This window comes from Siphateles boraxobius, unplaced genomic scaffold (genome assembly GCF_051911475.1).
Source record: "Siphateles boraxobius isolate OS27281-9 unplaced genomic scaffold, OSU_SipBor_1 56, whole genome shotgun sequence".
NCBI classification, from domain to species: domain Eukaryota; kingdom Metazoa; phylum Chordata; class Actinopteri; order Cypriniformes; family Leuciscidae; genus Siphateles; species Siphateles boraxobius.
The window spans coordinates 12305383-12320000 of record NW_027509182.1 but is presented as its reverse complement, the minus strand read 5'-3'; the positions used below and the strand labels follow the sequence as shown (position 1 = coordinate 12320000).

The following is a 14618-nucleotide window of genomic DNA, read 5'->3' as shown; positions in this document are numbered from 1 at the left end:
GAATAGGTGTCATTGATGTGCTCCATATCAAGAGCAGTATTAGTGTCTATTCTACACTTATGAGAGGCTTTGCATTTGTGTCTAAAAGTAAACTAAATTTCACTACTGCTGTCTTCCAATGACGTAACCTTTCCTCAGGCTCAACCATAAAAACAGAAACCGGAAAGCCTTCTATTATTAATAATACAGAACAGGAGAAGGTGCCAAGGCATCCTTCACAAAACTGTTAGTGTGTTCGTTTTGAATTAAATGTCTCACAGATTTTACAAGGATGTCATAATGCTATAGTGATAAAAAATATATCTTTGGCTCTGGAGGGAGTGAATAAATGAGCCCAGCAAAGCTATTACTCCTAAAGTGCTGCTCTCAAAGATGCTTTTTTTCCCGGAGTGAGACGGTAACACATCTCGCAAAACCGTCAACCAAAACTGACGTACAGCATTGAGTACGTTTAAAAGTGTTTGACAGATGGCTGTAATGAGCCGCTGATGCACTTACGGTTTCTCTCCACACTTACCAATACAGTTGAATAACGGCTCCTTCTTACAATGGCCAGAGCAGCCGTCTCCATTCATAGTGTTCATATCATCACATTCCTCTCCCTGAGACCTGAAATAAATCAATGTAGACATAATAAACATAATAATGATGATTTCCCTTGGTGGATATAAATCTATGTTGTTAAAAGCATGGACCTCCTCGTGCAGTAGATATATGACAGTATGTTTTCAACAACTTTCAAATGTTTTGTTGAGGCAGTGGATGAGCCTCAAGGTTAATGTGATGATCCTGTAAATCAGTAGTTCTCAATCTTTTGGACTCGGAGGACCCCCACTATCCAAAAACTATATTCTAGGAGAGTTGATATAAGTAAACTATTTAACCACAATTTTTTTCAAGATTTTTCAAGAACTGTACGTTAATTAATACAATAATAGTTGAGGGGGTTCTTGTATGATTTTTGTAGCATTTTAATTAAGTAAGATTAACTTTTTCCCCGCCAGCGCCAGCATTTTTGATAATTTTCACAATAATATTTGTTGTAATATCTGAACATGCAATTTATCAAAATAAAAAAACAGACCCTCTGCTTTTAAACAACAACAATAAAACATTTTATTCTAGCTTAATGCATTCTTTTTTTCTTTTTCTTTTAAACTTGAATGTGGGTCAGTTTCATAAAAAAGCAACATTTTGAGCAAAAATCTGAGAAAATCGTGTTTTGTCAAAGACTACAACCAGATCGGATTCAGAATGATGATCAAAACACAGATGGAGTAAATCGAGTCCAACAACACTCCTAAACCTTTACAGTCCTGTAGCTCGTCCTGGGTCGACATTTCATTCAGTAACATTAGGCAGTTTTGATTTATATTCTATTAAATGTTGATGATTGAGCTATTTTACAAATGCATGATTACATATGCTATCGCTTGTTTCTGATTCTTTTTCTCATGTCTTCTGATAGGGAGATCAGTACTCTTTCAGAAGATGCGTAATAGCGGCCCCTACCATATAACAGTGTAAACCAGGATATTTCCGTCAATGGCGGTGAAAGAGTTAATTAAGAGAATAAAGTTAGACTAATTAAGCTTGAGAAGCACTGCTCTAAAGGCTGTGGAAACACATCCAATCTCACCTCTGGATGAGACCGTCTCCACAGTACGGCGCTCCAAGGCGGTGTGTGAGCGGTGGTGATGGCTCACTCTCGCTCCGACTGGAGATGGTTTGGACCTGGTATGTGTACACACCACCATACTCAACATCCCTGTGGAAAAATGCAAAAAACCATCACCACATTTCTCAGGAATGTACTTCTGCATTGAGTGGCAATATTTGCCACTAGGACTGATTCTTCTGTTAATGTCAAATACTTATTTTAATGTCAAATAATTAAACAAATAAATCAAAATACTATAGGCTGCCTGCAACCAATAAAATTGAATCATCAAAAGCAATATTTACACTGCAAAGGTGGAACAGAAGCTGCATCTGACATGGCATTTATGTTTATTCACACAGACTGCTTAATGCTGCTCATAGGTGGCATACAACATGTCATTATTAATGTAGTTATTTCAGCCTACACTGTCAGTCATTGTCCGCTTAGCGTTCATATATCCATTTTTAACACCGAATTTAAATATACTGAACCTAAAGGTAAATGGATATGTTCACAACCTGATTGGTTGCATAATTTGTGTATTTTGCATGTACGTAGCTTACATATGATTATATATTTTGACCAGTTGAGAGCTTATAAAATGTGCAAAGGGGTCAAAACAGTGACAGGAATCCCTCCGTCACACACACAGACGCGGTTCTGACGCCTGTACTGAACTGTGATGGACAACATCGCCACCATGACGAGAAAAAACAGGTATGCTTGAGCATTCTGTCCTTTTTAGGGTCGCATCTTGTGACATCATGTCCTGTTTTTGGTTCGTTTACATGTCTTTAGTCCATGTTCATATTCGAACCGCACCAGAGTTCGTTTGGAAGTGGACCGAGAACCATCGTTTCAGCGTCTCGGTCCGCTTGTTTGATTCACACCAGGGTTCAGATGGCAGCGCTCACACTAATTCAAATGAACCGCACAAACAGAGCAATCGCACCTGGGTTCATTTTAATCTAAACAAACATGCCAAGTGTGAACACACTCTTAATGTATTTGGCCTTGGCGGACTAGATCTGCTACTCTGCTGCTGCTTTTGATTATTGCTACAGCTAATAGATACAGACACACTGCTGGGAGCATGTAAGATATGCTGCTGCTGCACAAATAGACATACATAAAAAACATAACCTAAAAAAAATAGATATAGGCAGGTGGAACTGGGGGAGGTAGAGAGGTTTTCAGAGGAATTCTGATAGTGCGCTGCAGAACAAGCTTACAACCAGTGAAACAGACTATTTAAATTTTGAGCAAGCAATCTCATTGGCTGAAAGGATCAGCAGAGGCCAATCAGCTTCTGCCATCCAGTAATGATGTGATTGCTTGCAGATTGCAGGTAAAGGACTGATCAGTCTGCGCCCCGAATTTCATGACTGAATTAGCTACATAAAACAATGATTTTTGGAGGAAATTTTAGAAGAAAATTTGGTAACACTTTATTTTACAGTGTCCTTCACAAGAGTGACTCAAGCATTTTCAGTGGATTTCTTCATCAGCAGATATGTATGTAATTGGTTGTAATGATCAAAGCTGCAAAAAAAAAATTTCAGAAAAAGCAATTTGATGCAAACACCGTTTTTGTTCACTGGTCAATTTTGAGATTTTGGGATATTTGTCTTCAATAACATGTCTTCTTTCAGACTTGTGGTGAAAAAAAGTCTGAAATACACATTTAGGTCTGTACATTACAGGAAAGAGCGAGCTTTCTAACGGTGTGAGTGATGACAGGGTGCAGATCGCGGAGCAGAGGAATGATTTATAACACAACTTTTGATCAATTTATGAGAACTCTACAGTCGCAAACAGACAAAGTGTAGTAAAATAAAGACCTAAATGTGTATTTCGGACTTTTTTTCACCACAAGTCTGAAAGAAGACATGTTATTGAAGACAAATATCCAAAAATGTCACAATTGACCAGTGAAAAAAAATGATGTTTTTGCCTGCCGTGTCTCGCCTTAAGTTGGCACCGCATACAACCAAATAATCCCTTAAACTATGCCATTCGTTTGTGCTGTGTGGAATTTACGACCCTGCATCTGTCTTAGGAGGGACAGGTTATTATGTGAGTATAGGAGACCATAAGTCTGAGTGGACATCCATGACATGCGGAGTCCCTCAAGACTCAATTCTTGCACCACTCCTATTCAACCTGTACATGCTCCCAATGAGCCAAATAATGAGAAAGAACCAAATTGCTTACCACAGCTATGCAGATGATACCCAGATCTACATCGACTAATGACTACAGCATAAATGCATTGGCACAGGGAGTCAATGGGGAAGTCAACAGTTGGATGTGCCAAAACATTCTTCAGTTAAACAAAGACAAAACTGAAGTCATTGCGTTTGTAAACAAGATGAAGTTCTCAAGGTGAGCCTTGACGCTAGGGGTCAAACAACTAAAAATCAAGTCAGGAATATCGGTGTGATTCTGGAGTCAGACCTTAGTTTCAGTAGTCATGTCAAAGCAATAACTAAATCAGCATACTACCATTTAAAAAATATTGCAAGAATTAGATGCTTTGCTTCCAGTCAAGACTTGTGCATGCTTTCATCACCAGCAGGGTGGATTATTGTAATGGACTCTTCACTGGCCTTCCTAAAAACACCATAAGACAGTTGCAGCTCATACAGAACACTGAGCAGAACCAGAACATATGAACATATCAAACCAGTCCTCAGGTCATTACACTGGCTGCCAGTTACATATAGGATTGATTTTAAAGTATTATTACTGGTATATAAATCACTCAATGGCATAGGACCTTAATACATTGCAGATATGCTCACTGAATATTAACCCAACAGATCACTCAGATCATTAGGATCACATCAGCTAGAAATACCAAGGGTTCACTCTAAGCATGGTGAGTCTGCTTTTAGCTACTATGCCAGCCACAGCTGGAACCAGCTTCCAGAAGAGATCAGATGTGCTCCTACAGTAGTCACATCAAATCCAGACTCAAAACACATCTGTTTAGCTGTGCATTTACTGAATGAGCACTGTGCCACTGTTCGTCCGACTGTTTGCACTGTATTTCATTTTATTTTTATTCTAAACTGTTTTAATTACTCTTTTTTCTTTTTATTATTTTAATTACTTCTATGTAAAGCACTTTGAATTACCACTGTGTATGAAATGTGCTATAGAAATAAACTTGTCTTCCCTTAGACCAACAGTTCACTGACTTTAAGGCAGGGGTGTCTAAACCTGCTCCTGGATGGCCACTGTCCTGCAGTGTTTAGCTCAACACATCTGCCTGGAAGGTTCTAGAAGTTTCTTGATTGGCTAGTTCATGTGTGTTTAATTGGGGTTGGAGTTAAACTCTCCTGGACAGTGGCCCATCAGTAGCAGGATTGGACACTCTTGCTTTAAGGTGTCCCCCGTATGCACAATACAAGTGCAAATAGCTTCTAGCATAGCTCAGACACTTCCTAACAGTGGTCAATTAGAGCTGCTTGCTGAAAAAGTCAGGTTTAGGATGCTAAGACACCAGAGTTTACGCTATCGGAATTCTGTCCATCCGACCTAGCTCCTTCTATTCCCTGAAAACTTGTAGTGCTGGTTTAGTGCTGATTCTAAGCACATGAGCTATCACTTTGAACCATCAGCTGGTGGTGGTTGAGATCAGAGATAAGAGACATGTGATCTTGTGTCAGTCTGAGGAGGAAAGTGGATCTATACTCAACTGAACCATGTGGGATGTCATGAGGGATGAAGTTGTGCTGAGACAATGTAACCAAAACTTGCTCAGTTAGCACTGGGCTTTGAGGAAAGGGTCACGGCGTTCTGAGGGCAAACGATTGTGGTGGCTGATAACCAGCAAAACAGGCCAGACACGTTTCCTCTCTCAGAGGACACCTGTAAACAAGCAGAAGTCACATCTTCAACACTTCTCTGAGTGAATTGGAGGGCTGTCCACCTCAAATGAGTCTTGGAGGACATTTGCATTTGGTCAGTAAAACTGTATGAAGTGATTGAAAGTAAATAACCTCTTCTCTATGCTAGATTTACTGCAGGCCCTTCACAGGAACCAAGTGAAAAGAGCCCAAGCTTGGGTCTCTGGGGGCCCATGTGAAAAATAAGCACACTTTAGCTTACTTTAAAAAAAAAAGACTGAACTTCAAGTGTGTGTGTGTGTGTGGGGGGGGGGGGGGGGGCGGTGCACTCAGAGCCATTGTTAAACAGTCAACAAATATACAAATATCTGTGACTTTAGTAAGCAATCATAAACCGCTAAACTGTTGCACCCCTTAAGTAATTTCTTAAAGTCTAAACAAATCCGATCACTAGAAAGACAAAGAAAGACATACACACAAAACACTCTCTACACTCATATCCACTAATATCTGTAAACTACAACCCACCCACAAAGCTACAAAACAGCATGTGCATTAACTACTAGACAGGAACCCCAAGTCTCTCAGCTTTCCATCTCCAAAACTACACCTACACAGGTCATTAATAAAAGAGCCAACATGAGCGAGAGAAAAATACACAAAGCCTTCATTATTTGCATTTATGTTGGACACGTTCCCAGAGAGAAACGCAAGCACATCTCTGCTGATTAACAAAACAACACTGCCAAATTACCAGAGTGCCACGGATATTACGTTTATTTCGAACGCCGCAGGTTCACGTGAGGCCAAGTGTATTTGTGCTGCCGTCAGCAGAGTTATAAGGTGCCTGTTCTAATGGGCAGGGAAGCAGTAACGTTTAATAAGAGGCAAAACAAATCATTCAAATTAGCACTTGACATGAATCACACCGGCAAGAGGTTTAAGCTGCAATTTTCCTGTGTTTTGGAAAAGAGGAAAACGTCTGTGAAAGTCCAATAAAATGAAACAATAAAAACACAAATAAGCTTTGCACAGAGAAATTACAAAAAGCTAATTACACAACACACAGCAAAAGGTACGTACACACATAAAGCTGAGAATTCAGTACGTTGAAAGAGATTTAAAACGGGGAAACTTCTTTGAACATAGCAATTTTTGAGTTTGCAAGTCCAGGTCAATGTGCATGAAAGGGTCACATGAGACATTATCAATATACACAAATAGAGCATTTATTTATTTGTGTGTGTGTGTGTGTGCGCGCGTGTGTGTGCGCGTGCGTGCGTGCGTGCGTGTGTGTGTGTGTGTGTGTGTGTGTTTTTGTGTGTGTGTGTGTGTATATATATATCAGCCGTTATACTCTAGGGGGCGCAGGCTGAACGTTCCTTTACATGCAATCTGCAGGCAATCAAATCATTACCACATGGCAGAAGCTGATTGGCCTCTGCTGATCCTGCAGCCAATGAGATTGCTTGCTCAGCATTTAAATAGTCTGGTTCAGGGTTTTCTGTACGGTCACTATCAGAGTTCCTCTGCAACCCTCTACATACCCAGCTCCACTTGCCCAGATCTGATACGGGATTTATATACTGTAAGTGTATTTGTGCAGCAGCACCATTTCTTACATGCTCTCAGCAGTCTGTTCGTGTATCTATTAGTAGTTAATCCCAGCCATGTAAGAGTGTTCTGCCACCACGTTATTGAAACCGATAACCACAAGAAAGACAGGTTTGGGTTAATCAACAGAGAGTTAAGGCTTTATGGGATGCTAATGAGAAATGTTGAGTATTTTGTAGGGGTGTCGAAATGCAGATGAGGACGATTCGGTATCGGTTCAGTAATAGACCATAACCGATTATAAAGTACTGACGCTTTTCTGACGTCATTTGTCGCATATGTGCTTTGTTGCGGTAAAATACAATGGCAGAGGGAGGCGAGACGCGAGTGCGAGTGATTAAAAATGCTCCAACTACTTTAAAAGACTACAATCTGGACACATTTCGGCTTTTATGAACAACCTGGTAAGCATGACCTGGAGAAGACACGCGCTGTATGCGCTCATGTCATGCACAAATAGAATATGCAGGAGGTAATACCACTAACTTGATAAACCACATTAGCCGTTTCCCCCCCGAGCTGTTAACGCCTGCAGAGTCTGACTGCTTTAGAGTGAGCGGATGAGCTCCGAATCCTCAGCCAAAAACAAATCATGCACCCGCCCCAATAATTTTCTCTGATTTAAGTATCCGCACCCGATGGTCAAATTACAATTATTCTGTGTTCATACGCGTGATTATAAATGGATGATCATCACCTTCAACAGCGGACTCGGCGACGGTTGATGCGTGCATCTCTAGGGTAACATTATACACTGATGAATTGAGCGCTGCTTTTAAATGAACATTTCTTTAAAACAAAATTGATTTAACAGAATTTCATTTTCTTAATGGCATAAACAGACTTAAACTTAAACTGGAATGTCACTGTTTCTGTCACTCTGACTTCCCGAACACGCATGCGCGCGTGCACACATCACTTTTTAAGTAAAATTGAAAATTGAGGATGCAGTGCATCGTAATGCATCGAGATATCGAATGAACTGAATCGATGACATGATAATCGTAATCGAACCGTGAGACCAGTTTAGATCCACACCCCTAGTATCTTGATAAATCTAAACAGAGTTCCACTTCCTATTGCATAAAGACGTCTGCCTCCAGACTTTCTATGTTACACATGTGCTGAGGTGTTGAAGAAAGAAGTCTCAGAGAATGCCATCATCGTCTGCTCAGCCTCCACCCTTCAACAGAACGTCATCTGTGTCTTATTAATGCATTGTATCATTGTATTCTCAACTGTTTTGAACTGGTGCAGCTGATATGTCGTATGATGTCATGTGAGCCAGAAACTCTTGACAGATTAACAGGCCGGCCAATATGCTTATGGCATACATATATGTTGATGGCATGGCATGAAATAAGTTAACATGTCAACAGAATTGCACTTGCAGCTCATCGGTCAAACGCTGACTCAATTAAATGTGTGATGCTACCATCTGTTTGCACCTCAGAGCATTCTCTGTGTTTAACTTATAGGAACCGTGTTTAAGTTATAGACGGGAGAGAGAATGAGAGAGGAAGAGAATGCTTAGGAAAGCTTCCCATTCAGACAGTACTTCATTTAATAAAAAGCCAACCTGGAATTCTTGATCAAAAAGAGACTCAAGACTTGTTGGAAGACTTCCACAGATACACATCAAGACTTATGACGTGCTCGAAGACAAGAGAAAGCAGCTATTCAAGTGACCTCCTCAAGAGAAACACCATACGCTAGCAACACAAGGGTTTTCTGCCAAAGAATAGACAAGGTTTAGTTGTTTTCTGGGAAAACGGTAACTGATGGTCTTAAGTGAGATGCCCACATCTCTCCAGGCTGTCAGGAGTTCTCACTAAACAATCTATGTTTCAAAGAAATCCAAATCTACCAGTGCCCGCATGTAGTCATATTTCCAAAACCACAGAAGTTTTGGTTTTCGTTGTATTTCTAGGGATTCAGTTGGGGATCATAATACTACAGTAATAAAGTGAATGCACCAACGAAGATAAATCATTAGTTGGGTTATCCCTAGTTGTTCTGGTTGGGAAATTGTGTCAATCACATTTAAAGGAGATCAACTTATAGTGGTGAATTTAGAGAGAAACTCTAACATTTCCACAGTGCAAATCTTCCTTCGGAACATGACTTCTGGTAAACAGGGATTACTGCGGTCAGCTATGACGTCAAAAGCTCTACAGCGGTGATAGCACATGCACATTCCCTATGCAACTTGCAACTGGTTTACATATAATCTAGGCCAAATCATTGGAACGTTTTGGTCTGAAACCAAATAGGAGTTAGGAGGATCTTCAAGGAAACGCTAAAGTTGCCTACACAAGTAGTTATGTAATAACCTTGTTTTCTGAAAGTCACCTTGTTCCAAAAGATCTAGTGGATCTAGAGTTGACTTGCTTTCCAAAATCTAGAAATGTCAGTTGGCTTGCATGCAATTTGCTATTAAATGTACTTATCCTGTAAGCTGGATAAAGCAATTTCCCAGTGAGATTAAAGACTATGGGGCACAACATTAAACCAATGTAATCATTGCATTATTAACTGGTAGGAGGGTGGAGCTTCTGGAATGCCATAACCAGTGGACTTGACACAACCGTGTCATGAGGTGAGAGTCTTAGACCAAAGGGGACCTGGTTCCAGGAGGCTAGGGCCCCTAAAGCGGAGGAGTTGGCCAGTTGTCTTGGCCTCTTTCTCATTGGCAGGGGGGTCCTGTCAGCTCAAAGCAGGGGTGCCCTTTGAAGCCATGAGACCAAAGAGGGCCAGGTCAGGAAGGGGAATAGCAGATGGCTGGGGGTGGGGGGGGGGACGGGGGGGGTTGGTCTGAAGGCCAGTGTCACACACATGCAGGGTCAACCCAAGAATGATTTACTTATATATTCCAGAGCGTCAACCCTACTCTCATATTTCTGAACAGACCTTAACGTTCCATATTACATAAATCCAAAACCGAAGGCCTTCTATTCAAATTAATGAGTGCCAAGTGAGAGAGACATGGGTGACCCAAATTAGGTAGAGGTGTCAGAAAATATTTACCAAAGATCAATATCTCTCTTGGATCAGAGGTGAGGTAATGAATGCATTCAGCATGGGAACTCAGAAGAAGTGATTATAATTGATTCAGATCTCAGAATCAACGTCACTCAGAAAACAGACTCTCAAACCCAGCTGTGAGTTGACCACAGTTTACTTGAGCCAAAACCTACCTCAGATCAAAAACATGTCCGCTTTATTCATCTACAGTGTAGCGAAGAAAAAATCCTTTAAGGTGGAAAAAGTGGGAAAAAGTGCCTATTGGATGCATCTGCAAACCTGCACCATGCAACATGCACAGTGCTGAGTTGTAGATGGTTATACCTGTGGGTATTTCTTTAAGACTGCAAGGGAAGCTTGGCTTCCCCTATAATGTCAAAAAATTAAAGGTCAAATATGTACTATTGTGTTAACATTTTTTTGACAAAAAATGCGTTACAACACGTTAATCTTTAAAGACGAGTTCGTTCAGAATCAGCTACATATAGCAGGTCGGCTGTCTCGATTTCCTTCTCAAACATAACCGTAGCATCACAGTGCATTTCCCTGTTAAAGCCCATCGTCTACTGACTGCAATGGGGCTGCTTAGAACAGTTTTTTCAGTGCTTCGAAACTAGACGGTCATAGGATAAATGCTGCGGGATATAAATTATATCCCGCCCACGGACGCTCAGCTTCTCGGGGCTGAATAGAGGACTGGGCTGGCCTGGACTCCGGGATTCCGCGTGATGATTGGAGGACTGCATCCCCTTTTGATTGACAGCAATTTTGTACAATAAACAGTCGCTGATGCGCACACGGAAGCTATTCGAGCTCAGTCAGTCCCATCGCGGATTTTGAAAGTGTAACTGTTAGTCGAAAGACAAACTGCTGAAACCTATTTCTTTGTATTTGCTTAGCAAAATTGCTAGCCAATTTTCATCATACATTTCACACAATTATACACCACATTCCTTGTTTCAGTTTAACAAAAAAGCATGGTAAGTTTTGTGATTACTGTCCTTTACTACAAGCATTGTAAGTTTTATGATTACTGTCCTTTACTATACACTGTGGCGTGTAGAAAAGGACAGTAATCATAAAACTTACCATGCTTTTACCACATTATTGGTAGTTTTAATGTGTCAGTTGTTGTAAATGCACTGTAACCACAACACTTACCATGCTTTTACCACAGTAACCTTAGTTGTATGGTTATAGGTGTAGTAAAAGGATAGTAACCACTATTACTTAGTATTTTTTTTTTCAAAAAAATGAGCCTCCCCTCTTTGAAAGACCAGCAGCCGCCCCTGGTTTATACTAGGTATTAAACTTGGCAGCAGGTTGAAAGATTTGGTCAGTGGAAGAAATTGAATATTTGCTAAATAAGCTTTTCTAACATATCAAAAACTGCAAAAATAGCAAAAACTGCTGTCATGCTTGAGGTTAGTTGCAGTGACAGATGAAATTAGGTGACTTTCTCAGTTTCTGAATGCGACAACTGATGCAAGATGTTTTGTTCAGAATAGATGTGATGCACATGTAAATTAATGCAAAGTTTAAGGTACTACATTCGGTTTGGATTAATTTGGATTGATGAATTTCTACAGTAAACCCACTGTGTTACAACTAACCCCATGTTACAACCATCCCTGATCTCCTCTACAATAAAATTGGATGCAGGTGTGCAGAAAACATTTTCCATTTTGTTGAAAAACAAAAGGGTCAGCATTACTGATAAATTGTCTGTGCAAAGATAGTCAATGCTGGTAGTAGATAAATCTTGGAACTGCACATTTTCGATTTTTTGCACATTTTCCTCTATTGGAAACACTCTGGAACGTTGTGCTACTTTATCAGTGGGTGGAAAGCTAAACCAAGTTCACATGCATCCAGAAGTGGCCAATACAGAAACGCTGACCAGAGACCCAGAATCTGGCCTTAAATGGGGAAGCGTTAGGGTAATACTGCCCAAACCAGAGGTGGCCAGTCAAGGCCAGAACAACCTCAAGACAGCAGAGCATAACTGGCATTCTGAAGCCAGGCGCTGGACTGAAATCAACCAGCAGCTGCATCCTTCCCTTTGTTTCTCTTGGCTTCTTTCGAGAATTGAAAAAGTACAGAGACACACCGCAATATTTGAGCAGGGATTTGCTGTGCCTTATACTGACCAGGCACATTTCACACTCCAACTTTGAATTACGTTACTTTTGTTATATGGTAAAACAGTTCCAAGTCGAAGTCAAGTTCCAAAGTCAATACGACTTTTTTTCTGGCAGGACAAGAGTATCTAAATGCTAGCCAGGACCTAAAATCATGTAATGACAGAAAATAATTAACCAGCAATACAGCAATTTCTTTTCAAAGAACTGTTACCACCTTCACAGTAAGGTCAACAATCATTAATTCATCAGGTGTAAATGAGCAATTTGTTACAGCATTACTGAATCCAAAAGACTCACCTATCCATGTATTTTCGCATCGAGTCACTCAGCATGATGCCCTTGGGTGCGTGAATGAACGGCGGCTGCCGTAGGAGCCGATAGTGCAGCGGCTCGCATTCTCGACACAGAGGACAGTCAGGTTTGGACGTGAGCAGAGTAGCATCAATTTCCAAATGTTGCTCCATGGTGAAAAACTGCACTCCGTACACCTTCTCGTGCACATCCAGCTTGATGGTCAGTGGTGTGTCGCAGAACAAATTGCTGGGACCCAGAGACAGGTTGTTGCCACTTATAGTCAATAAGATGATATTGTGGATGGCAGGCAGAACTGTTTCCTCCTGGGATGAGAAGGTCACCCACACCGTGAGCGAGTCAGGGATAACCGGATGAGCAAACTCCAGCTGTAACATGCATCCTTGCAGAGGGCAGGGAGGGGGTACCATGCGCAGATCCATGCCGTTATGCGGACTCCACGTGCGGACGCTGGGCTCGCATGCCTGCTCCACATCTGGTTGTCCTAAGAAATGCATCAATTGCATTAAAATCTATTAGAGTATTTCAAATCAATGTTCAGTTTGAGAGAGTTTTAACTTGTGGTGCACTGTCTCTTTTACAATATTCCTTTACCAGTTAATGACAAGAAAGGCTACAGTTTACGATACAGCTAAAAAATAAGCAATTATTTTGTTCTTTTAGAAGGGGGACTTGAGGCTTCCCAATTTCTATAGTTTATCTTGTTCAGCGAAGGATATGAACCCGTTTTTCAAACAAGCATAATAACTCTATGGCACCCAAGCCAAGCTTTTGCTTACATTTCATGGATATGATCGCTTACTATTGCATACAAATATTGAATAAAAAAAATAAAATTAATCCAGGCTTAGAAAATAAAATGCAAAAAAAGTATACCTTTAGGGGTACTTCATCTTGTCAAGGTGGTAGTACCCTTACAAGGTCAACTTTGTACCTTATTTACCCTTAAAAGTTCATAGTAGTACTGAAATGGACCTTCCAGGGGTTCACAAGGTACATAGTTGTCTTTTTAATGGTAATACCCCAGTGACTAGTTATTGTACCACTGATTGTACAATTGTTGCAGATGTTTTCAAGTTTCAAGTTATTTTTTTTTATATAGCACATTTAAAAATAGCAAACATGGCTGACCGAAGTGCTGAAAAAAACTCAAGATAAAGAGACAGGGGGAAAACCACACATTCATGACAGAAGCTCACAATGAATTAAAAGCTAAAGAAAAAAAGTAGGTTTTAAGAGAAGATTTAAAAACAGTTAAAGACTGTGCCGATCTCATGTAAACCGGAAGGCTGTTCCACAGCCTAGGGCCGGCAGTAGCAAAGGCTCTATCTCCTCTATGCTTTAAACGTGATCTGGGGACAGACAAAAGACTTGTATCACCAGATCTCAGATTTCGTGTGGGATTGTATGGACAGAGTAGCTCAGACAAATAGCTCAAGATTAATTAGATTATTAAGATTAATAGCCAGATTATTTAAAGATTTAAAAACAAAGAGAAGAATTTTAAACTCAATTCTAAAATGCACAGGTAGCCAATGCAGCGATTTCAAAATTGGAGAAACGTGATCAAATTTACGTTTTCTTTTGAGGAACTTTGCAGCGGCATTTTTTACTAATTGGAGACGAGCAATATAGTATTTGGACATGCCATAGTAAAGAGAGTTACAATAATCCAAACGAGATGTAATGAGTGCATGGATAGCAATCTCTAAGGTTTTCTCAGAGAGAGAGGATTTAATCTTGGGGAGAAGAAGTAGCTGGAAAAAACAAGAGCTAATCACCGCATTTATTTGTTTTTTTAAATTTGAGGTTCTGATCCCAGAAAACACCTAAATTCTTCATGCAGGATGAAGTAAAAGGAGCAAGGTAATCCAGGTCAATATTACTACTCTTATATTTTCATGGGGGCCAAAGACTATAACCTCGGTTTTAGATAAATTTAGAAATAAGATATTTTGAGAACCACATTTTCACTTGATCTAGGGGCTGCACAATTAATTGCACTGA

At 40.3% G+C, this 14618-nt stretch overlaps 1 protein-coding gene across 4 annotated transcripts in view; it reads right to left on the bottom strand.

Annotated features, from left to right (window-relative positions):
• Positions 1-14618, bottom strand: part of pappaa (pregnancy-associated plasma protein A, pappalysin 1a) — a 124781-nt gene that overhangs the window by 85224 nt on the left and 24939 nt on the right. For all 4 annotated transcript variants that reach the window (XM_077206779.1, XM_077206780.1, XM_077206778.1 and 1 more), the window contains exons 8-10: positions 12597-13095; positions 1640-1768; positions 518-609 (exon numbers count right to left, since the gene is read on the bottom strand). In XM_077206779.1, coding sequence (XP_077062894.1) covers positions 518-609; positions 1640-1768; positions 12597-13095 — 720 coding nt within the window. The remainder of the gene's footprint in view (positions 1-517; positions 610-1639; positions 1769-12596; positions 13096-14618) is intronic.